This window comes from Myotis myotis, unplaced genomic scaffold, assembly GCF_014108235.1.
Source record: "Myotis myotis isolate mMyoMyo1 unplaced genomic scaffold, mMyoMyo1.p scaffold_m19_p_2, whole genome shotgun sequence".
In the NCBI taxonomy this organism is placed as follows: domain Eukaryota; kingdom Metazoa; phylum Chordata; class Mammalia; order Chiroptera; family Vespertilionidae; genus Myotis; species Myotis myotis.
In genome coordinates this window covers 171,965,327-171,987,819 of record NW_023416324.1, presented here as the reverse complement: position 1 = coordinate 171,987,819, position 22,493 = coordinate 171,965,327, and the positions used below count along the sequence as shown (strand labels likewise).

General features: G+C 40.7%; 2 protein-coding genes and 5 non-coding genes across 7 annotated transcripts; 6 read left to right on the top strand and 1 right to left on the bottom strand.

Moving 5' to 3' along the window:
- Positions 1-1,957: 1,957 nt before the first annotated feature.
- On the top strand, positions 1,958-8,225 carry EIF4A2 (eukaryotic translation initiation factor 4A2). Its single transcript, XM_036347775.1, has 11 exons — positions 1,958-2,094; positions 2,881-2,926; positions 3,013-3,145; positions 3,427-3,566; positions 4,321-4,489; positions 4,577-4,686; positions 4,935-5,078; positions 5,391-5,528; positions 5,773-5,862; positions 6,079-6,158; positions 7,438-8,225. Exons 1-11 carry the CDS (start codon positions 2,066-2,068, stop codon positions 7,580-7,582), a joined length of 1,224 nt encoding a protein of 407 aa, XP_036203668.1. The 5' UTR covers positions 1,958-2,065; the 3' UTR covers positions 7,583-8,225.
- LOC118678071 lies at positions 3,257-3,325 on the top strand. The gene has a single exon (XR_004974739.1). It is a non-coding gene; the product is annotated as a small nucleolar RNA SNORD2 (small nucleolar RNA).
- LOC118677929 lies at positions 4,733-4,859 on the top strand. Its single transcript, XR_004974635.1, has one exon. It is a non-coding gene; the product is annotated as a small nucleolar RNA SNORA63 (small nucleolar RNA).
- On the top strand, positions 5,125-5,302 carry LOC118678065. Its single transcript, XR_004974733.1, has one exon. It is a non-coding gene; the product is annotated as a small nucleolar RNA SNORA81 (small nucleolar RNA).
- On the top strand, positions 5,580-5,711 carry LOC118677928. The gene has a single exon (XR_004974634.1). It is a non-coding gene; the product is annotated as a small nucleolar RNA SNORA63 (small nucleolar RNA).
- LOC118677969 lies at positions 5,892-6,028 on the top strand. Its single transcript, XR_004974668.1, has one exon. It is a non-coding gene; the product is annotated as a small nucleolar RNA SNORA4 (small nucleolar RNA).
- Positions 7,981-22,450, bottom strand: RFC4 (replication factor C subunit 4). Its single transcript, XM_036347776.1, has 11 exons — positions 22,187-22,450; positions 20,557-20,698; positions 18,423-18,501; positions 15,341-15,420; positions 13,057-13,176; positions 11,007-11,150; positions 10,704-10,824; positions 9,908-10,033; positions 8,641-8,721; positions 8,450-8,566; positions 7,981-8,368 (listed from the first exon to the last, which is right to left on the bottom strand). Exons 2-11 carry the CDS (start codon positions 20,685-20,687, stop codon positions 8,273-8,275), a joined length of 1,095 nt encoding a protein of 364 aa, XP_036203669.1. The 5' UTR covers positions 20,688-20,698; positions 22,187-22,450; the 3' UTR covers positions 7,981-8,272.
- Between the last annotated feature and the right edge of the window lie 43 nt (positions 22,451-22,493).

Here is a 22,493-nt window from a genome sequence, read left to right as displayed (position 1 = left end):
AATCGTTGATTGATTTCACCCTATGAGTGACTGATTATACCCTAAAGCGGTGGCTCTCAACCTTCCTAATGCCGAGACCCTTTAATACAGTTCCTCATGTTGTGGTGACCCCCGATTTCATTGTTACAAATTGGACATAATTAAAGCATAGTGATTAATCACAAAAACAATATGTAATTATGTATGTGTTTTCTGATGGTCTTAGGTGACCCCGTGAAAGGGTCGTTTGACCCCCAAAGGGGTTGCGACCCACAGGTTGAGTCTTTAGGGCTTAAAGACTCAAGTGAGACTAAATGGTTGGTTGGTCACTTTTCTGATTCAGTATTTTCTTTTGTTATTATTATTCTTCTTTAAAAATATATTTTATTGATTTTTCACAGAGAGGAAGGGAGAGGGATAGAGAGTTAGAAGCATTGATGAGAGAGAAACATCAATCAGCTGCTTCCTGCACACCTCCTACTGGGGATGTGCCTGCAACCAAAGTACATGCCCTTGAGAGGAATCTAACCTGGGACCCTTGAGTCCGCAGGCTGATGCTCTATCCACTGAACCAAAACAGTTAGGGCTGGTTTAGTATTTTCATTCATTTCTTAGTTCTCAGGAGATTTTTTTAGTAAGTTTTAGATGAGACAATAGGATCTCTCATGTTCATTCTCAGAAAATGTCCAGCTTTGAACATTACAGGCAGATGGATAGGAACCATATTACTAAACTGAGGTCCACTTTTTTTAATCGTGGTATTCGTTTTTGTCACTTCCTGGCACGACAATAATTTTGAAACAAATAAATAAATAAATTAAAAATACATGTGTATCAAATATGATAAACAAATATAGAAAATTAAGAAACAGTATTTCCAGTCTCACACTTTAGGTTGGTCTTCTGAATTAATGAGAAAATGTTTTCCTGAATATTCGTGGTATCTTGCAGCATGAGAAAGATTGTATTTAAAAGGTACATGAGTAGATACATTGTTTTTACCGACGGGCCCGGTTTAAGAGACTACAGTTGAAAACCTCTAGAGCTTAAAGAATCATGCAGTTTATTTGAACAGCAAGTGTTGTATTGGTCTCACTTTCAGTAAATCAACATTCATTACGAATAAGCAATTAAAACTCCGTCTTCAAAAAACAGACCTAGATCGACCAGAATCAAAACCCATCGTCCCCAAACAGCATGGAGTTGTGTACGTCAGAAGCACCCCCTTAAATTTCTTGTCAGGAAAATGACTCCTCCTTAGCTTTTATCCATTTACAAAAGTTTAAAATGATTTTATCATGCATTCCTAACTGCGAAAATTAAGAGCATTATTTTAAAGAGAGCTAGAGAAGACCGGAAACAGGCGAGGAATAGAATTGGCTGCTCCCGAGACGTTTGCAGATGCCGCCGCCACACGCTCCCGCTCGCCCTGCTCAGTGCGGGGACCCGGGCTTTCCGGGACGCGCCGGGGGCCGCCTTTCCCAGCAGGACTTTTACACGTTTCCTATCTGAATGGGTATCAAGTGCTCGGGCTAAAGGCCAGGCAGCCCTTCAGGGTCAAATTAAATGCCCTGTTCCCACCGCTATTTAACCGGGCGGCGCGGGGTGGGGGTGCCTGCCTCTCTGGCACCGGGCGCCGCGGACAAGGACGAGGGCGGCGCACGGACCCCCGGGAGGTCGGGCCACCTGCACCCGGCGCGCCTCCGGCTTCCGCCTCCCGGTCCGGCCCGGAGCCTCCGCTTCAGGGACGCGGAAACCCCGTAGGTGCAGGGTGGGAGGGGAACGCGGGTCGAGCACCGCTTGCTGCAATATTCTTCCGCCTCCGAGCAAAGAGTCCCGACCTTCCCTCGGCGTCCGGCGATTTCCAGCGACCCTGCAGTATCTTGAAACACCCAACCTGGGTTTCCCCCCAGACCCGCCTCGGATATTTTCGGAGGTAAGGCTCCCAGGGTCACAATTTTGTGGCTCACCGAAGAGCGACGGGAAAATTCCTCCGCAGAAAACGGGTTCCGGTCGCGAGCCTATAAAAAACGGGTGGCGCGGCCCCGCTGTCTTTTCAGTCGGGCGCTGAGCGGCTCTTCGGAACATGTCTGGTGGCTCCGCGGACTATAACAGGTACGGCGCTGCCCGCGGTGCCCGCCGGTGAAGGTCATGCGGCGCCATGGGGGGTGTAGCGGCTGGCGTGGAGGCGGGGAACTCGGGTTCATAGATGTTAGCCCGGGGAACGGCGCCCCTGTGTCCTTCGAGAAGCTTCCATGATGGGCAGGGCCACGGACTGCAGGGAGACAAGGGTACGGAGATGGAGTGGTGTGGCGGCTTTTCCCGAAGGCCCTTTGGATTTCTGGCGCCGCCCGTGCCGCACGGAGCTGACGTTTGGGGAAGGCCGTGGCGCAGGCCGCTCCCGTGCGGTGTAACCGGCCTGAAGCTTTATGTACGGGCGCGGACGGAGGGAGGTGGGGGAGGGAGGCCGCGGCACCCACTGGCCACGACCAGGAGGTGCCGGGACCGGGCCGGCCACGGGGCTCGGCGAACCGTTGGCTTAGCCCCGGCCAGGCCTTTGCCCACGTCAATCACCGGCTTGCGCATTGTAAGGGGCGGAGCTCGGCGTGTGGCGCTCTCGCGAGACGGCCTGCCGTCGAGACCGGGGCGCGGGGCTGGGGGAAGGGCCGGCCGCCCGGAGCTTTTCCGGCCGTCCCCGCTCTCGGCCTTGCCGGCGGGCGCTCGGGGGATAAATGGCGTGCCCTTCCCGCCGGCTTCCTTTGCTGTCTCAGTAGGAAGTGACCACGCGGAGGGGAGGGGAGGGTAACCGGACGGGAGAGGGGCTGAAGGGCTGCCCCCTCCCTGAGGTGCGGATGGGGAGCTTGGAGAGGTGTTCTCTAACTGCGGTCTTTCTGTCCGCAGAGAACATGGCGGCCCAGAGGGAATGGAACCCGATGGTGTCATCGAGGTAAGAAAGGGGTGTGGATTTTGAAGCTGTGGACAGGTGAGGTTGGTCATCTTATTTATTCCGTTTAAAATGTTTGTTTTTTATAGAGCAACTGGAATGAGATTGTTGATAACTTTGACGATATGAATTTAAAGGAGTCTCTTCTCCGAGGCATCTATGCTTACGGTTTTGAGAAGCCTTCAGCTATTCAGCAGAGAGCTATTATTCCTTGTATTAAAGGTAAAAGAATTCGTTGGCACTTGATCACAGCTAAGCATTGTTTTACATAGACCTGCATTATAAAAGGGCAAATAGTCTGGGGGACTAGTACCTACCTACTTGTATTCCTTAAAGTGAAATGATGGCAATCATCTTTCGGGACTGACCTGAAATGAAGAGAATACTCATTGCTGATCACTTGATTATTTGGGCATATTTCATGTTCCAAATGGAATACATAGTGTAAATTAGAAGTGACGGTTTGATGTGGGATCGGTAAATATGTATCCTACTTTTTTTAGGGTATGATGTGATTGCTCAAGCTCAGTCAGGTACTGGCAAGACAGCCACATTTGCTATTTCCATCCTGCAACAGTTGGAGATTGAGTTCAAGGAGACCCAAGCACTAGTATTGGCCCCCACCAGAGAACTGGCACAACAGGTATTGATAGTGTAGTTAAAAAAAAAAAAACTGCTTGCGTGTTGCATAGGTTTCAGGTTTCACAACTGAAGAATTCAAAACAGTATAAATTGGTCTTATCAGAAACCTCCTTTTAACTGTCCATGCATGCAGGGAGTTTTTGTTAAAAGTTAAGTAGGAACTGGGTGTGCAAGTATGGTTTGCAGGTTTATATAACAGATGGAGAAACTAAAGTTTTCTGTTCAGGGTGGACTAGATCTGGTCTCAATTTTAAGTTTAAATGCAGTTGTGCAACATGAAAACTGCAGTGACATGTTACTAGATTGTGGTGCATCTTTTTGCATGATATGTTTTCAAGACTCACTGCTAATACAGGCTTTGAAGTACACATTGCTAATAAAACTGTAGGCTTTATTGAGGTCAATGTCACTGCCCTTTGGGGAAAATTAATGTAGTAATGATTTGTTGTAGCTGTAATTGCAGAGCGTGGCTCACTATTTATGGCTCCCTACACAATGAAGAATAAAGGACATGTTTTTAGTTCTTCATCTAGCAGGTACCTGGGACAATAGGATCCCAAGTTTGACAAGGCACAAGACATTGCAAGGGAATTATACCTCCAAGCAGTTAGATCAGTCTTCATTTTGAGCTTGGAAGTACTTAAGTGCTATGCATGCATAAAACCTCTGTGTAGACCCTCATATTTGCCATTATGCTTTGGAAGTTTAGTCACAATCTGTAATTCTGTTGGATAATTAAGGCTTTTGCCTTTTAGATCCAAAAGGTCATTCTGGCACTTGGAGACTATATGGGAGCAACTTGTCATGCCTGCATTGGTGGAACCAATGTTCGCAATGAAATGCAAAAACTGCAGGCCGAAGCACCACATATTGTTGTTGGTACACCAGGGAGAGTGTTTGATATGCTAAACAGAAGATATCTTTGTAAGTATTGCTGTCAATTGAGCATAAATTTTTTTACTATAATAATTTTAAAATTTAGGGATGATAGTATGATTTTCTTTTTAACAGCTCCAAAATGGATCAAAATGTTTGTTTTGGATGAAGCAGATGAAATGTTGAGCCGGGGATTTAAGGATCAAATCTATGAGATTTTCCAAAAATTAAATACAAGTATTCAGGTGAGCTTTATTTCACTCCCTCCAATAGCTGGAGGTCAGGTTTTTAATGCAGGAACTGTTACAATACAACTGAAGTGTTTTATTGTCGTTCCCCCTGCTTAAAGCAATTGATGCATAACTATCTTTGTCTAGCACAATTCCATAGCTAGGCAGAGACGCTTGGCCTCAAACATGGTTTTTTGAGTATTGTAAAAGTTCAGCTAACTACTTGTGTGATAACATCGGGTTTTTTGTTGTTGTTTTTTAAGGTTGTGTTGCTTTCTGCCACTATGCCAACTGATGTGTTGGAGGTGACCAAAAAATTTATGAGAGATCCAATTCGAATTCTGGTGAAAAAGGAAGAATTGACCCTTGAAGGAATCAAACAATTTTATATTAATGTTGAAAGAGAGGTAACTTGTCTAATTACTAAACATAAAAAATGTAGCCCGATTTTTGACCTTCTTGTATAAGCACTGTGCTAAAATTGCAGAAACTAGGATCACATCTTGGTTTTTGTAATAATGCTAGCAGAGTACACACAAGAAGAAAAGTAACTGCACTAGATGATAAAGACTGGGGTGGACCTCTTTCTTAATGTCCAGTGTCCTTTGTCTTAAAATTTGGTGCAACATGTCTTCTGATCAGCCTAATAGCGAATTTTTAATTATTGTAAGTTGTAAACAAAATTTTAATGACTTAACTTTTTCTTTGAAATATTGTAGGAATGGAAGTTGGACACACTTTGTGACTTATATGAGACACTGACAATTACACAGGCCGTTATTTTTCTCAATACAAGGCGCAAAGTGGACTGGCTCACTGAGAAAATGCATGCCAGGGACTTCACAGTTTCTGCTCTGGTAAGAGGTGTTCTACTCTAGCAGTGGTAATTACAATGTCTTCTCTTATTAAAGCAGGATTCAGACTACAATATAGCTGTTTAGTGCTGTGTTGTCGTTCCCCCTGCTCAAAATAAAGTTGTTTCTTAACTATACCTGTCTGCTAGACTCCTGTAGCAGCCAGGGACGCTTGGTCTCATACATAATTGTTAAAATAAATATTGACAGACTGGTGATTCTTGAATGAAGGTTTGTTAATTTGCAGCATGGTGACATGGACCAGAAGGAAAGAGATGTTATCATGAGGGAATTCCGATCAGGGTCAAGCCGTGTTCTGATCACTACTGACTTGTTGGTAAGTAAATCTTAACTGCTCATTTTGATCTACCAAAAGTTTTATTTTGGGTGAAGGTTTTTTAATAACCTTTACCAACTTGGACTCTTTGGGAGAATAAAGACCACACTCCACAGTGGACTATATCACTAAACATATAGCCCATTACTATTTTGTGGCCTACATTACGTAAGTCTCTATCAATTAGAATTTTAATACCATACCATTGTATTTCAGGCTCGTGGGATTGATGTGCAACAAGTGTCATTGGTTATAAACTATGATCTACCTACCAATCGTGAAAACTATATTCACAGGTGAGTAGATGTTACCTTGATTGTTACTGTATTGGTAAAATGAGCTCATGTATTTTCTACTGATTGATTTATCTGAAAGGTAACTTCAAGTCAGGGAATTGATTCAGTAGACAGTGTCATATTGGTAAGATGAAATTAAAAATTGTACTTGGGAACATTGGTCATGCCGTGGGAAAACAATTGCAAACATTGCCCAAATTGTGGACTTTCATACCTATGGATTAGATTGTTTTAGTTTAGATCTGTTGGTCTTAGATTATTTTTGAGCTTTATTTTTTGTGATGCTCTTGTGTGTCCATGTGCTTTCTTGGTGACAATAGTTGGGATTTTCTTGGTGTTGTCTGGTAGCAATTTGAGCGGTCCCTGGTTTAGTTATAGTGGCTTTATCCCTAAATAAATTGAATTGTACTTTGTTATATGATGTAAAAAAAGACTTTTTAAAAAATACAGGAGTCGATAGCAGCAGTTGATGACGAGATGGCACTCAGAAACGGCGTTGACGTAATTTAGGACGTGGAATCATAAGCGAAACAGCACACTGTTTGAATAAAGAGCGAGTCGGTATTTATATTTGTTTTTCTTTTGTCAATGATTATTTTATATTTTAAGTTGCTCCAGCCAAGGCATTTTTGTATATTAGCCTATTAGGTGGTTTTATATTGTCTGGTTTCTATCAGGAAGGTAGAAAGTTGATTTGGAGGTAAACACGTTTGAGTAATTTGAGTTACAACGTGTGAAACTGAGCAAAAAGCAGTGATGAGTTTGGGTTACCATACCAAATACTTGTTTTCCCACTGGAAAAAGTTGTAAGCTCAGGCAATAGTTAACCGTGCAGCATTTGTATTTACAGTTTACAGTTCCAGAAGTGCGCCGATATGGATTATGTAACTGTTCTTTTTTGCTTCATCCCGGTGTGTTTATATCTGTCCCAGGCTGACTTCTGCTCTTGGCTGGCCCACTTTGGTATGGGCTTTTTTTTTTTTTAATTTCACTACCCCAAACACAATACTGTCATCTGCTTTAAAAATAACAATGCTCAGGGCATCTGATAAAATCTCATTTTGCAGCCAGACAAGCTTTGAATCCTTTTGGCACTAACTGCAAAGGAAGATTTTTTTCCCTCTAGATATTGATTAGCAGATAGTGCTCCAATTAGAAGCACGAACTATAACCTTGATAAGTAAACAGCAGCTGATGGTTAACAAGTGGATCATCATGTTCAGTAACTCAAGCATTGTTAGAAGTAACATTCTAATTGCTGTTTTCTTTTCTTACACAGAATTGGCAGAGGGGGTCGATTTGGGAGGAAAGGTGTGGCTATAAACTTTGTTACTGAAGAAGACAAGAGGATTCTTCGTGACATTGAGACTTTCTACAATACTACAGTGGAGGAAATGCCAATGAATGTGGCTGACCTTATTTAATTCCCAGGATGAGATAGTTTTGAATGCAGTGCTCGCTGTTGCTGACTAGGCGATCACAACGTGCATTGTGCTTCTTTCTTTGGGAATATTTGAATCTTGTCTCAATGCTCATAACGGATCAGAAATACAGATTTTGATAGCAAAGCGACTTTAGTCGTGAGCTCTTGTGAGGAGAGTCATTGGCTTTATCCTCTAGAGTTAGACTGTTGGGGTTGGGTACAAAAGATGGGGTCTGTAAAATCTTTTTTTCTTAGAAATTTATTTCCTAGTTATGTAGAAATGGTTGTATTAGATGTTCTCTATCATTTAATAATATACTTGTGGACTAAAAGATATAAGTGCTGTATAAAATCAGCCAATTATGTTAAACTAGCTTATCTGCCTTTATTGTGTTTGTCATTAGCCTGAATAGAAGGCCTTTAAAATTGATTTTTTTTTTTTTAGGAAGCATTTGAATGCATTTTGTTTGGTATTGTATTTATTCAATAAAGTATTTAATTAGTGCTAAGTGTGAACTGGACCCTGTTGCTACGCCCCAGCAAGCAATCATATCCTAGGTAGGGTTAAACCCCCAGTAAAATTGCCATATTGCACATGTCTTAATGAAGTTTGAATGTTAAATAAATTGTATATTCACTTTAAAGGTGCTTGCATTATTTTATTGTAAAACAGTATGAATTGAATATGGTTTTAACAATTCTGGGTTAACTGTTGCATCACAGTGGCACAGAGGCTAATCAACTGCAGATGTTCATCAGCACCATCTGCTAAACACTTGTCAACATCCTGCAAGAAAAAGAAAAGGTTAGATAATTGTCCCTTTTAGGTAGAAGTATTCTGCTGAAATGTACAAAGGTGCCTACTTACAGCAAGTTTTTCTGTAATAATGGACTTCTGTTTATCAGAAAGAGCATCATTTTCTACAACTACATCATGAAGTTGATTTACAAGCTGAGTTGCTGCATGACCTTCATCTATTAAGTCCTGTAACAAAATTACATGGTGTCAACATTTAATTTTTCTCTTCCCCAAAGTTAGTAAAGTAACTTAAAACTTACCTTTACCACAGCTTCTAGCTTGTCAAAAGAGCCACTCTGACATGCAGCAAATATTCCATCAACTGTCTCAACTGGTATTACCTAAAAAGATAATTTTGGGGGAAAGGTAGTTTGGACATAACTCTGCCAAGCCTGTGCCCACTCCCTTCTGTTCCATGTTTGGTTGCTTCACTGTGTAAAATGACATAAAGCTGATAACTGCTATCCTGGTAAGTCAATCCAGAGTTGAAAAGGCAAGAAACTAGAAAAGGGTCTTAATTCTGAGCTGATAGGTGATCCAGAAAAAGGTACTGGACCTGAAATTTAAATATGCTCTCCAGGTGGCTATGCCAATACATTAATCCAGTCACTACAATGCAATAAGGATGATACATTACTTTTAAAATCCTTGAAAACTAAGTTTGGACTTGCTAGCTTTAACAGTGGCCGATATCCTAGTGGCTGTCATTCCTCAAAGCAGTGGTTGAAGTAATTTGAAGGGAAAGTGCCTTTCTCCAAGGAAAGATGCCTCTAAAGAGATTGGTTTAAATAATCCCTATTACCCAGAAAAAAGGGACCAACGCTGTTTAAGATATGAACATGCAATAAAGCCTGAAAGGAGTATTCAAAGACCGGTGTGGCCCTCTAACAAAAGATTTCTCTTAAAGTTGAAAATGCATGTGCCTTTATTATATGACTTTGTCAGAATAGACTACGTTTATAAGGGAAGACATCAGAGGGGGGATGGATGTTGGAGATATGGGATATCTGTACTAGTTTCAACAATAAAGATCCCTGCAGCATTCTGATACTCCCAGGTTATTCACTTAGTACTGTTCCTAGCACAGTACTTTGCACATGCTATAGACTAAATGTAACCCCCTCCCCAATTTATGTGGGAAAAAAAAAAAAACCTAAAATATTTGGAGGTAGGCCTTTGGGAGGTGATGGGGTCATGAGGGTGAAGCCCTCATGAATGGGATTAGTGTCATAAAAGGGCCCAGGGAGCTCCCTTCTGCCATAGGAAGATGCAGGCCATCTGTGAATTAGGAGTCCAAGAACTAGAAAGTGGGTCCTCACCACATGGAATCTGGGCACCTTGACCTTGGACTTCCCAGACTTCAGAGTTATTAAATGAATTTCTGGAGTTTGTAAGCCACTCAGTCTGGTATTTTGTTACAGCACCCTGAGTGCACTAAGCACATAACAAAGCATTCTATATATACTTGTTAGGTGAAAATTCTCTAAAAGCTGCCTAAAAGAATTTCAGAATAACTAATGCTCTTACCCCAGCAATGTCTGTGATCACTTTATCTGTGACCTCCTTCCCACCTGTTAATCTAGTAGCACTTTGAAGAAATGTAATGGCTTTTCTTAAATCTCCTTCTGATACTTGAACAAGACAAGACAGTCCCTGAAAAGAAAAAAAAGTGTTTTTGTGTGTTTTTACCTATGACGACCATTTAAAGTTTTTTAATCTTAATAAAGTGAAAAGCACTATATTTTAGCCAAGAGTTACTGGGAAGAAATGAAATTTATTTCCATTTTTGAGGGAATATTAGTCCTATAGTTGCAGAATTCATGGAGACAGCCTCAGTCCAGTGGAAGGATAGAGATCTCTTGCCTTTGAAAGTTGCAGACAGATACTTGATACTTCTCATCCTACTTTTTTGATTACATAAAGAAAATTCAAATTATGGTTAAATTCTGTTATAATGAATAAAAGGCCTATATATTCTATCACTGTACCAGAATTTCATACCAAATAAGTTTTTGAAGTGGAGTTATTAGCTAGGAGACTAAAATCTTGTCATTATAGAGATTTGTTGCTGCAGAATTTGCATTATATGTATGAAATCTGCCCCAGTTTTGGGTCTCTAAAATACTAATAGATAATAAATTGCTAATAGTAACAGAAAGACTAAATCTGTAATTCCTAGACATTACAATTGTTCATTTAGCTTAATTTTGCCTGAAGAATTGGCATCAGAAATTGAAGCAACACACATGACTCCTTTCAGGGCCTCTTCATATGCATTCATCAACGTAATTAGTAAGTACAAGAACTAATAATTAATACTTACCTCATTGCTTATTTTGACATGTTCTTTATCAGCAATGTCTAGTAATCGCTGCTGTTGAATTTTATCTGACAGAGGTTTGAAGCGGAATTTAGAACATCTGGAGGTCAGAGGTTCAATTATTCTTTAAAATATAGGAAAAAAATAAGTCAGTGTCTAAAAGAAGGATTTCCCCCAAAGAACTCATTTTTATCAAGATTTGATGAAGGAGATATTAATATAGCCTTGAAACATTGATTTTTTTTTTTCTCTCCTGGTTAGCAAAATAAGGCTGCCTAGCATCTATCTTTAAGGCAATATACATACCGACTGACATAGTTACAGATGAGACAGAATCGGGTGGTTTTAGATTCTTTCTCCATGGTTCGTCTTAACGCTGCCTGAGCAGCTGAGGTCATAGAATCTGCTTCATCCAGAATCACAATCTTGAAAGGAGGACATGGCTTCCCACTGATTCAGAGAAACACATAGGAGTAATAATTCACCTATCATCATTACAATCTAATTTTATAACATACTCATCCTCCCAAAGAAAAGCCTCATGCCCAAGAGGAGTTACTCCTCTTCTCTCCCAACTCTCTCAGCCACAGGCAATCATGATCTCTACTTTCTGTCTCCAAAAGTGCCTATTCTGGACACCTCTATATATAAAAGCCTAAGTGACTGTCTGACTGGTAGCTTTGATGCACAATGATCACCAGGGGGCAGACGCTCAACGTAGGAGCTGCCAAGCTGCAGTGACTTGACAGCTGTGGTTCTTGGATGATGCACCTGGAAGTAGAGAGGAGGGAGACCGATTCCCGGATGCCTCAGGAGCCCTCAGGGGATGTCAGAGAGCCGGTTTCAGCCTGATCCCCACAGGCCAGGCCAAGGGACCCCACCGGTGCTCGAATACGTGCACTGGACCTCTAGTTTCATATAAATGGAATCATAGGATGTCAATCTAACATGTTATCTTTTATGATTGACTTCTTTCACTTAGCATAATATTTTCAAGGTTCATCCCTATTATTGCAGTGCTATTCATTACTTTTAAATAATATGGCAAATGGATATACTGCATTTTATTTGTCCATTCATTTGTTGATGGGTATTTGGGTCATTTCCATGTTTTGATCATTATGTATAATCCTGTTATGAACATTTGTGTACATGTTTTGAATAGACATGTTTTCATTTCTTGTGGGTACATACCTAGGAGTAGAATTACTGGGTCATGTGGTAAATCTATGTTTAACTTTTAGCCAAACTTTTCAAAGTGGCTGAATCTTTTTACTTTACAACCAGCAATGTATAAGGGTTCCAATTTCTCCACATCCTTGCCAATACTTACTATGTTCTGTATTTTTAATTATAGCCATCTTAGTGAGTGGAAAGTGGCATCTCATCATGGTTTTGAATGGCATTTCTCTAATGGATAATGATGTGGATGATGTTTTCATGTGTTTATCAGCCATTTGTGTATCTTCTTTGAGGTAATGTTGATTCACATACCTTGCCCATTTTAAAATTAGGTTGTCTTTTTATTATTGAGTTGTAAGAGTTCTTCATATATTCTTGATATAAGTGCCTTATCAGATATGATTTATACGCATTGTCAATTCAAGGTGGATATCAAAAATTAGTCATTCACTTCCTATAAAAATTTAATCTCGAAACTTTGCCACCTGAGGAGTATAAGTAGTTGGCTAAACATCCCTGTTTAATTTACGGTAGTCCTATTTAATTATTAATAACTGGAGGCCCGATGCACAAAATTTGTGCAAGAGTAGGCCTTCCTTTTCCCAACTGCCAGCACTGGCTTCCCTCTGGCACCCGGGACCCAGGCTTGTCTCCGGCTGCCAGCAGGCACCCAGGATCTGGGCTTCCCTCAAGCTGCTGGCAGGTACCCAAGACCCCGGCTTCCCTCGCAGCCCCGGCTTCATCCAGAAGGACCAAAGGACATCTGGAAGGACCTCCGGTCTAATTAGCATATTATGCTTTTATTATTATAGATACCTCCTTTTTCATTCTAAAAGCATCCCAGTTTGGACAAGAACTTATATGGTCACCCTACTATGAAATATACACTGAAGCTTAAGAGAGTTGACTTTTTAAAAATAACACAATAGCAAAAGTCAGGATTTTTGTTATGTGTGCACACCCAACTATCACATTTGAATTAATAAATACTCCTTAGACAAAATATCAGTAGAAAACCCTTGACAGCTAAACAAAATTAATTATAATGGAAAGTTTATTTCTGGCTTTAAATAATTTAGATAAAAATATGATCCAACATGAAAAAAGTTGTAAATTTGGCAGAAATATGTATTTTAAACAACACAATGACATGGTATGGAGAAGAGAAACTTACTCTGAACGACTTCCTGATACAGTTAATTGAGCAAAATTCTTCACTTTCTCTCTAACTACTTGTATTCCACGTTCATCAGATGCATTTAACTCAAGAACTCTTAATCGAAAAAGTTCATGCCTGTAAAAATGAAGCAAATATGAAATGTCATAGAGCATGTAAGTAACTGAGGTTTAACCACATTTTAACATTTGCACATCTTGCAGTAGTTTAAAATCCACCTATTAAACAATATGGATAGAAGGTACACAATTGCTTCTGTATTTTCTCTTTTTCAGAGACATACAGTTAACATTTTGGCTTTCTTCCATGCTTTTTAAAAAATATAGGTAAATGATATCACATAATATATAAAATTTTAAATCAATTTTCCACTTTGTATTGTATCATAATCATCTTGCCATCTTGCAACTAATCAAAATACTATTTTTATAGCTATGTGAATCTCCCGAAATGCCATTATAATAGCTATATGACATTTCATCTTATGACTGTACCACCATTTACTTATTTAACATCCTTCTATTGTTAGACGTTTATTTTTAAGTATGTTGCAATTTTAAATAATGCTGCAATACAGTACATTTTGAATTATTTCCATAGGGTAGCTTGCTATAAGTAAAATTACTAGATTAAAACATGAATGGTTATTTTAAAGTGAGTTTATTTATTTATTATATTTGTATTGATATCAGAGAGGAAGGGGGAGAGAGAAACATTAATGATGAGAGAGAACCATGGACTGGCTGCCTCCTGCACATCCCCTACTGGGGACCAAGCCCCCATCTTGGGCATGTGCCCTTCACTGGAATTGAACCCAGGACCCTTCAGTCTGCAGGCTGACACTATCCAATGAGCCAAACTGGCTAGGGCTTAACGTGAGTTTTTAAGAAAATTATTAAAAGTAATTCACTGTAGGGAAATCTGAGAAATCAAAAGATAATTAAAACAACTGGCACACCCAAAGCACTATTTTGAAAGATTCCTTCTAGTAATTTTTGTACTTATTTATACATACTTTTAATAAAAAAACTAGATTTAAATTTGTTTTATTTTTCCTAAATATTTTTCCAAAAAGCTATCTTTGCTATATTGGAGCATGTTGCATGGGTATCAGACCCAAGCTAATATCTTTTCTAGGTAGAGGGCTCCTAAACAATGGTTGGCTAAGCCAAGACAGAATCTAAGAAGAGGACTCTAGGAAGGTGGCTCACAGAGATTTTCTATACCTAGAATCAAACTGTATCGGTGACCATACACTCTGCTTACACTCAGGATACCTGAGGGTAAGAATCTGGTCCAGCCACTCCAGAGACAGGGCCTAGGAAAGCCAGTGCAAGAAGGAACTCAAGAGGTGGTGCGGTCAGTAGCATCAGACACAACAGATTTGATCATACGAAACATGTTAACGCAATAATTAAGAGTGTGATGAAATGATCGATGTGACTGGAGACAGGCTGGGTTTTCTGGGCCCAAAATCATAATAAATAGTGATAAGCCCTTGCCAGTTTGGCTCAGTGGATGGAGCATTGGACTGCGAACTGAAGGGTTGTGGGTTCGATTCTAATCAGGGGCATATGCCCAGGTTGCGGGCTCGATCCCCAGTGAGGGGCGTGCAGGAGACAGTCGATCGATGATTCTCTCTCATCATTGATGTTTCTCTCCCTCTCCCTTCCTCTCAGAAAAAAAAAAAAATATATATATATATATATATATATATATAAATATATTAAGAATATATTTATATATATGTATATATATAAAATCATGCCCTGGCTGGGTATCTCAGTTGGTTAGAGCACCATCCCATTCACCAAAAGGCTGTGGGTTCAATACCTAGGTTGCAAGTTTGATACCTCGTCAGAGAGCATACGGGAGGCAAGTGATCTATGTTTCTCTCATCTCTTTCTCTCTCTCTCTCTCTCTCTCTCTCTCCCCCCCCTTCCTCTCTCTAAAAATCAATGAAATCATATTCTCAGATAAGAATTAAAGTATATACATATATATACAAATATATATACATATATATACATATATATCATGGGGCTCCCTGTGTGTAATATATTCAAACACTGAATAAGGTTCAGAATGAAGGTCACAAAAGATGTAGGCAAGCAAATTTACTGGAGGAGAGGAACTGGAAATCGGCCCACTGGATTAATAAAACATTCAGAAATGAAAACAAACCCAACAGTCTCACAGAAAAACCAAATGCAAATTTTTAGAGAAAGAAAAGCAGTACCAGATATTTTCAGTGTCAAGTCTAAAAGATATTTCAACTTACCCAAAGAGTTCCCTCGCTGCTGCCAAAATAGTGGATGTTTTTCCAGTTCCAGGTGGCCCATAAAACAGGAGATTGGGGAGCTGTAGAAATTAAATTTTTTTAAAATTGTACTCTGGCACAAATAAAGGAAGACTGAAAATGTCTGGAACACTGCAATAATTTCCCCAATAGAGAGGGTACATATCCTATATAATAAAGAGCTAATATGCTAATTAGACTGGACAGCCGAACGACCATCCGGACAACATTCCAGACGAAGCCAGGGCTGCGAGGGCCAGCCGGGGCTGCGTGGGCCGAGCCCCTTGCATGAATTTTGTGCATTGGGTCTCTAGAATCTTAATAAACAGGTTTCTTAATATAACTGGTATCATAGTATTCAGTTCTAAATCCTGCTTTTCCATATAATACTACTAGTGACCCAGTGCATGGATTCTTGCACGTTGAAAGGAAATTAATTAGAAGGTGGCTGGCAGGGCGTGACTGGGTGAGATGCCCCATCACACTCTAGAGCCAACTTCCCAAAGTCCCTCCCCGGTGTCTGTGGAGTGAGCGAAGTCCCTCTGGCAGGTGGGGTCCCTCAGCCTGGCTTGCGGGGATCAAGCCGAAACCAACTCTCTGACATCCCAAGGGGCCCCAGAGTGTGAGAGGGCACTCTGTAAAGTTGCTGTTGTACAGTGTGTGGAACGCAAATGCAAGTGGCAAGTGTGCAGTAAACCAGATTCAGGGCCAACAGTGTCCCAGCAACAACATAACCCATGGCCTAAGGGGAATCACTTGGCCCTGGAGGAATTGGGCTTCCTCCTCTCTGGTTTTGGGGTGTGTCACCTGAGAACTGCCCCCCAGTGGTCAGTGCGCATCATGGCGACCAGTTGGAAGGTAGGAGGCACAGTTAGCATATTAGCCTTTTATATACATAGAAGATAAATGACTTCTTCCCCAATATGTTTTTCTAATACCTTAAATTGAATCATATTTATGATTGTTCTACTCCTGATTTACTTAGGTGGAATTTTCAAAGCTGAAATTAGAAACCTTTTATTTCAGAACCCCAGGCTTTTGCCAGGTCCCTATCCCACCCTTTCGCTCAGCATTGGGCAAGATTTTATACTTGATAAAGATGTCAGTTATTTCAAAGTGGAAATAGAACAAAGGAGTAATTGGATTTGGCCAATACTGAGGGAAAAGGAGTGAAAAAACATATTAGGGCTTTGAATGAGTTGAGATTGCAAAAACAGAAACATTAAAAGAACTAAGCATCTAATAATGCCAGGCAGTACTCCACATCATGATCATGTACTCTGTAGGATGCCTGCATATATCAGGGAGAATTCACTAGAGAAAGAAGGATAAGGTTAAATAACTGGTTATCTTCTTTTATACCTTAAATATAGCTAACTTGGCTCCTTATAAAGCAGGCAATTGATCTGTGGTACAGATTAATAAATGTAAAAATTTCTAATGAGCTCTCTTACAAAACTGTACATTCTTCAGTATGTCCTTTCATGTAGGGAAATAATTGCACATAGGAAACTAGGCAGTCGTTTATTTGCTTCTACTCTTGCCTAACCCCCAACCTCCACCCTTTCCCATCCATTCATTCTTTACCCAAATTAATGTTGCTCTGCTTGTTACTTAAAACTATTCACTGGCTTCATATTTGCATGTAGGAAAACAGAAGCAGACAAACAAATTGACTGGTTTACCATAATCTTTAAGGACATCCATGATCTGCTCACCACTTCTCCTACCTCACCCAAGGATATTTTTTCCACTGATTTTTAGAGAGAGTGGAAGGGACGAGGGTGGGAGGGGGGTGAGGGGAGACAGAGAGAGAAACATTGATGTGAGAGGGACATATTAATCACTTGCCTCCCACATGCTGCCCCCGACAGGGGCCGGAATCAAACCTGTAACCCAAGTACTTGCCCTTGACCAAGAATTCAGTGTGTTGGCTGCTGTTCTAACCTCTGAACAACACTGGCTATGGCAAGAAAAATATTTTGAATAGTTTTATAAATATAACTTCTTTCAAAATATGTACTGTAATTCCAGGAAGAGAACAATGGCAGCAAAAACCAAAAGAATCTCTATTTCAAAGCAGCCAGGGTAAGAGGAAGGAAGCCAATCTAGGGAATAAAGCAAAAACCAAATACTACTTTCATCTGTAACTTTTTCTCTTCCTTCACTGAGTTCTTAAAGCACTTTATCATATGCAATTTTAAACTAATTTTTAAAAATTAAATCTTTATTGCTGAAAGTATTACGTATGTCCCTAAACTGCTAATTCTTTATATGGGTTTAGTTTGTCTCTGAATAATCTAAAGCAGTGGTAACCAACCTTTTGGACCTCACGGACCACCAGTGGTCCGCGGACACCGTTTGGCGACTGCTGATCTAAAATACAAGTCACCCAAGGGCATTTTATCCTACTCATCAAAGTAGGAGACACAATGCTATAAGCAGAATTAAATGCTCAATTTTTTTGTATGGTAGTTCAAACCAAATCCTAAAATTAGTTGAAAAACTATACTTTTTCCTTTTCAGTTATAGTTAACGTTCAATATTATTTCATATTAGTTTCAGATGTACAGCATCATGGTTAGACATTTATATAATTTAAGAAGTGATCCCTCCCCCATAGATTTAGTACCCATCTGGCACCATACAAAATTATTGACTATATTCCCTATGCTGTACAAAATTGCCCTGTGACAATTTTGTAACTACTAGAGAAATTACACTTTCAAAGAAACTCTTGACTCTTCTTTACAGCACATATCGTTATCTAGAATTCTCTTACTTATTTGGCTTCTATGTTTACTCTATTGTTCCCCACCAAAATAAAAGTTCATGAGCAAAGAGATCCAGTCTGTCTTGCTCAATGATCTATACTTGAGTACTATATAACAATGCCATAGGATAGAATTGGAGATGCTCAACAAATACTTGTTGAACTAATCATCCATTGTACAAATAGTCATCAAGGCCCCGCTGTATACATATCATAGTATTTAAAGGGGGTGGGGGTTATAAAGGAAGAGGGTGAATCTCCCAGTGACATTAAACATCATCTGCTACTCACATCAGCTCCTTCTAAAGACTTTTTCAGTACTGCAACCACTTCTTCCTGGAAAGCAACTTCATCCACACATTTTGGACGACTGTAAAAAAACAACAATAAAGGTTATTTTGTATATTATAGTAGCCACAGAGAAGTTTCCAAGTGTTCTTTTTGCTACAATACTGATGATAATTCTCATATTGGTAATGAGAAACTTTCATAATTGGAAGTAGGTGGAAACGCCATTTGTACCTTAAACAAATACATACTAAAGGAGTGAAATAATTTTTCACTTTTCAGACACATAATTTGCATGTTATGCTTACCAAAATTAAAAGGATTTTACTACACTACAAATGCCAAGTGCTTAAAAATTTAAAGTGAACACTTGCCTAGAAAGTAATATGATATATATATATATATATTTATCCTCACCCAGGGATATGTTTTTTTATTGATTTTTCTAGAGATAGGAATGGTGGGAGAGAGAGGGGGGAGAAGAGGAAAGAATGAGAGGGAAACATCAATGTGAGAGAGAAACATTGGCTGCCTCCTATATGCACTCCAACCAAAGACTGAACCCACAACCTAGATATGTGCCCTGAATGGGAATCAAACCTATAACCTTTTGGTGCTCGGGATAATGCTCCAATCAACTGAGCCAGGGCCGAAAGTATTATATTTTGACAAGATCATGCACTTCAGGTGAAAAAAGAGAACTATTTAGTAACCTCATGATAGGCAACTATTTTGGTTAATACAGTTACATAAATATAGTTATTATATTTTTAATTGGTTAATACCAGTTTTTTCCATTACTTAACTGCACAAAAATGCATATCTATTCACTTCACTTAGAGCTAACAAAATAAGTTTAATCAATATGAAGTATAACATATAATTTTCTTCTTAAATCATTAACTAATGATTTTAAGAGAAGCTTGAACAGATATACTTCCAACCCTAAGATTAGGCTTTGTGCTTAGTTTACTAATCTGAAACTTTCTGAGTCATATTTTTCTAAGTACTTGGATCAGTGCCAGGCAGGAATTTCATGTTAGATAATGTTTTCTAGAAAAACCAGTGTATGTTATAAACCAGTTTTTTATTCAAATACTTGCAGAGGCCAGGTAGACAACAAGAGTGAAGAAAGCAGAGTATAAGGCAAGAGAAAGTAGGGACTATGGTGAATTGAGGAACACATGACCTTTCCAAAATGAGAAGCAGTATCCAAGTCCATCTAACTGTTGTCAGGTGAGAATTTGCATCTAGAGGCTGCCTAATCTCCTGAGGAGCTGAAAATCTAGATTTTTTTCTCCCCTTGCATAATATATTTTTTTAATTTAAAAATATATAGATTTTTATGTGAAACTTGCCGTTTTTAAAAGAACTGTCAGCACCAAACAAAACATGAGGGCCCCTAGGGTCTATAAGCAATCTGCAAACCCTTGGTAATTGAGGCTACACCCGGAGTTACAACTACTATTTGCCATACTACTACTTAGCTGATTAAAATTTAAGTGTGACTTCAAGTGTTGTTTTTGCCAAAAACGTATAAAAAACTCAACAATTTCCACCTATCAGTAATGAAAGGGGAATAGATTACTTGAACTTAAGTAGAACTCCTGATCAAAAGCCGGCTTATAAAAAAAATTATGTTTTCTTCAATGCTGTTTGTATCCTGGCCCCTAAAACCATAGACCTGAGTTATACAGAAGACGTTAGTTCATAAATAAGGGAATTAAATTAGATCATTCTAAGGTACCTTTCAGTACCAAGGTTCTATGACTTACATCCTTGGATGATTTTCTTTTTTTTTCTTTTCTTTTTTTCTTTTTTAATATTTTATTGATTTTTTACAGAGAGGAAGGGAGAGGGATAGAGAAGTTAGAAACATCGATGAGAGAGAAACATCGATCAGCTGCCTCCTACACACCCCCTACTGGGGATGTGCCCGCAACCAAGGTACATGCCCTTGACCGGAATCGAACCTGGGACTCTTCAGTCCACAGTCCACTGAACCAAACCGGTTAGGGCCCTTGGGTGATTTTCAAGGACAACATCTAAACCAAGCAAATCATCCCCCATCAAGAAAAAAAAAAGGACTTAGAAATGTAATTATTAACAATTTCAACAAAAACACAAGAATTCTTACTATTTTTCCACCCATGGAACAGGTTTGGCTTTCTTGTTCTCTCCACTGCTTCCAGCAGTGGCAGCTACTCCTCGATCCTTGGTCAACGGTGGTTTAGTACTGATGGATGTGCCTTTTAAAAATGCCTGCATGGTTACTTCACCTGACCAGGTGCAAGACAGAAAAAGAAAAGCTCTTTGGAAACCATTATGAAGAAGTACCGCTTGAAAGTGCACTTTAACCTTGTGCAAAGATATTCAATAATTACTTATTTAATAAAGAACACCAGCCCCATGACCTAGCACCCTCTGACTGCATTGTGCTGAAGGCTGCAGGGACATAGAAGAGGTCACAGTGCTTAGGGAAATCAGAATATATTTACAGTGAGGAGGTGACAGAGTAAAGATAAATCTTATGTCAGAAAAATCTGAGATCCAAACTTTTTGATAACGATGATGTCATTAATGGCCCAACTCTACATGGGCTCTATAGCCTCTTCCCTTGGATCATGGGCCTAGTTCCAGCTCAGACTCTGGAATGGGCTCAGCAGTTCGGAGTGCTGGGACCACAAAGAGAACCTCCACTTTGGGGGATGGGGGGGCAGAAGCTAGAGCTCCACTCAAGGGTCTGTTTTACTGGCAGCGCCAATTACTGGCTTCCGAGGCTTTTTTTTTTTTTTTTTAACATTGATTTCAGAGAGGAAGGAAGAGGGAGCGAGATACATCAATGATGACAGAGAATCACTGATGGCTGCCTCCTGCATGCCCGCCCCCCTTCCCCCCTCCGCCCCCACTGGGGATCGAGCCCGCAACCAGGGCATGTGCCCTTGACTGGAATCGAACCCGGGACCCTCAGGCCGACGCTCTATCCACTGAGCCAAACAAGCTAGGACTCAGCGGCTTTTTTTTTTTTTTTTTTTTTTTCTGGGGAGAGTCCTACTATCCCGGAGTCTGTTGTTAAAATGTAAATAGCTGTTTTTGCTCATTTGAAGAAATCAAAACATTGCAGAAAAGCCAGAGTTTAAAAAAAATGCATGCAAAATCTCACCCTGGAGATAACCAGTACTAACATTCAAGTAAACAAGTACGTTTTTTAGGGAAAGAAAGGCATCCTTAGCTTGCCTGAAAATTGCCAGCGTTAGTGGCCATTCTGTATTTTTCACTGCTATGTCCCCGAGGCCTAGTGTCCCCGAGGACTGGTACATGACTGATGCTCCATAATATTGATGCTCCATAATATTTGATGACTGAATTCAGATTTGAGACACAGGCTCCCCTCCTGTACAAGGAGCTAAGGCCTGTTCCATAACTGAGTTAAATCAAAGAACTGTGCAAACACGTAGCTCTGTGCTTGGCCTGCGGGTATATCCTCAAACAAAACACAACACTAATATCTGTGAACAGCTAAGGTTTGCAATGTGTTGAATTCCTCCATCCCCGCCACGGGCTGCTCTATAGCAATACATCCCAGAGCAGGACTCGGAAAGATGCTGCTCGGTGCCTCCATGTGCGGAAAGGGTGGGAGGTAGCCAGGCCGCAGCGCGGTCCAGCTCCGTGCGCGCCACTAGGTGGGTGCAAGGCAGCCCAGGGGCATGGCGGGCGCGGGAGTGGAGCGGGGAGAAGGCGGCTTCCCCGGCTCTCCAGCTGGTCACCTGTGATCCGCCGCTCTCCGCGCGCGTTCCCGGGCACCGCCTGGGCCTTCCAGCCGCCCGACCCCGGAGCGAGGACGCTGCCGGCTCGTTCTCGGGGTTCCCGGACGATGAAGGGGCGAGGCGGTGTCACAGTCTCAGCTCCGTTCCCCAACCTGAAAATATGAGGCTCAGGGAGCCCCGAGCGGCCTGACACGGCGACTGATCTGCCACCGTCCGCACAGCCGCCTCAGTTCCCGCCACGGAGGGGCGGGCGCAGGGCAGGGCGGGAATTCGCGGGTGCGCACGTCACTTCCGGTCCGCCGCGCTC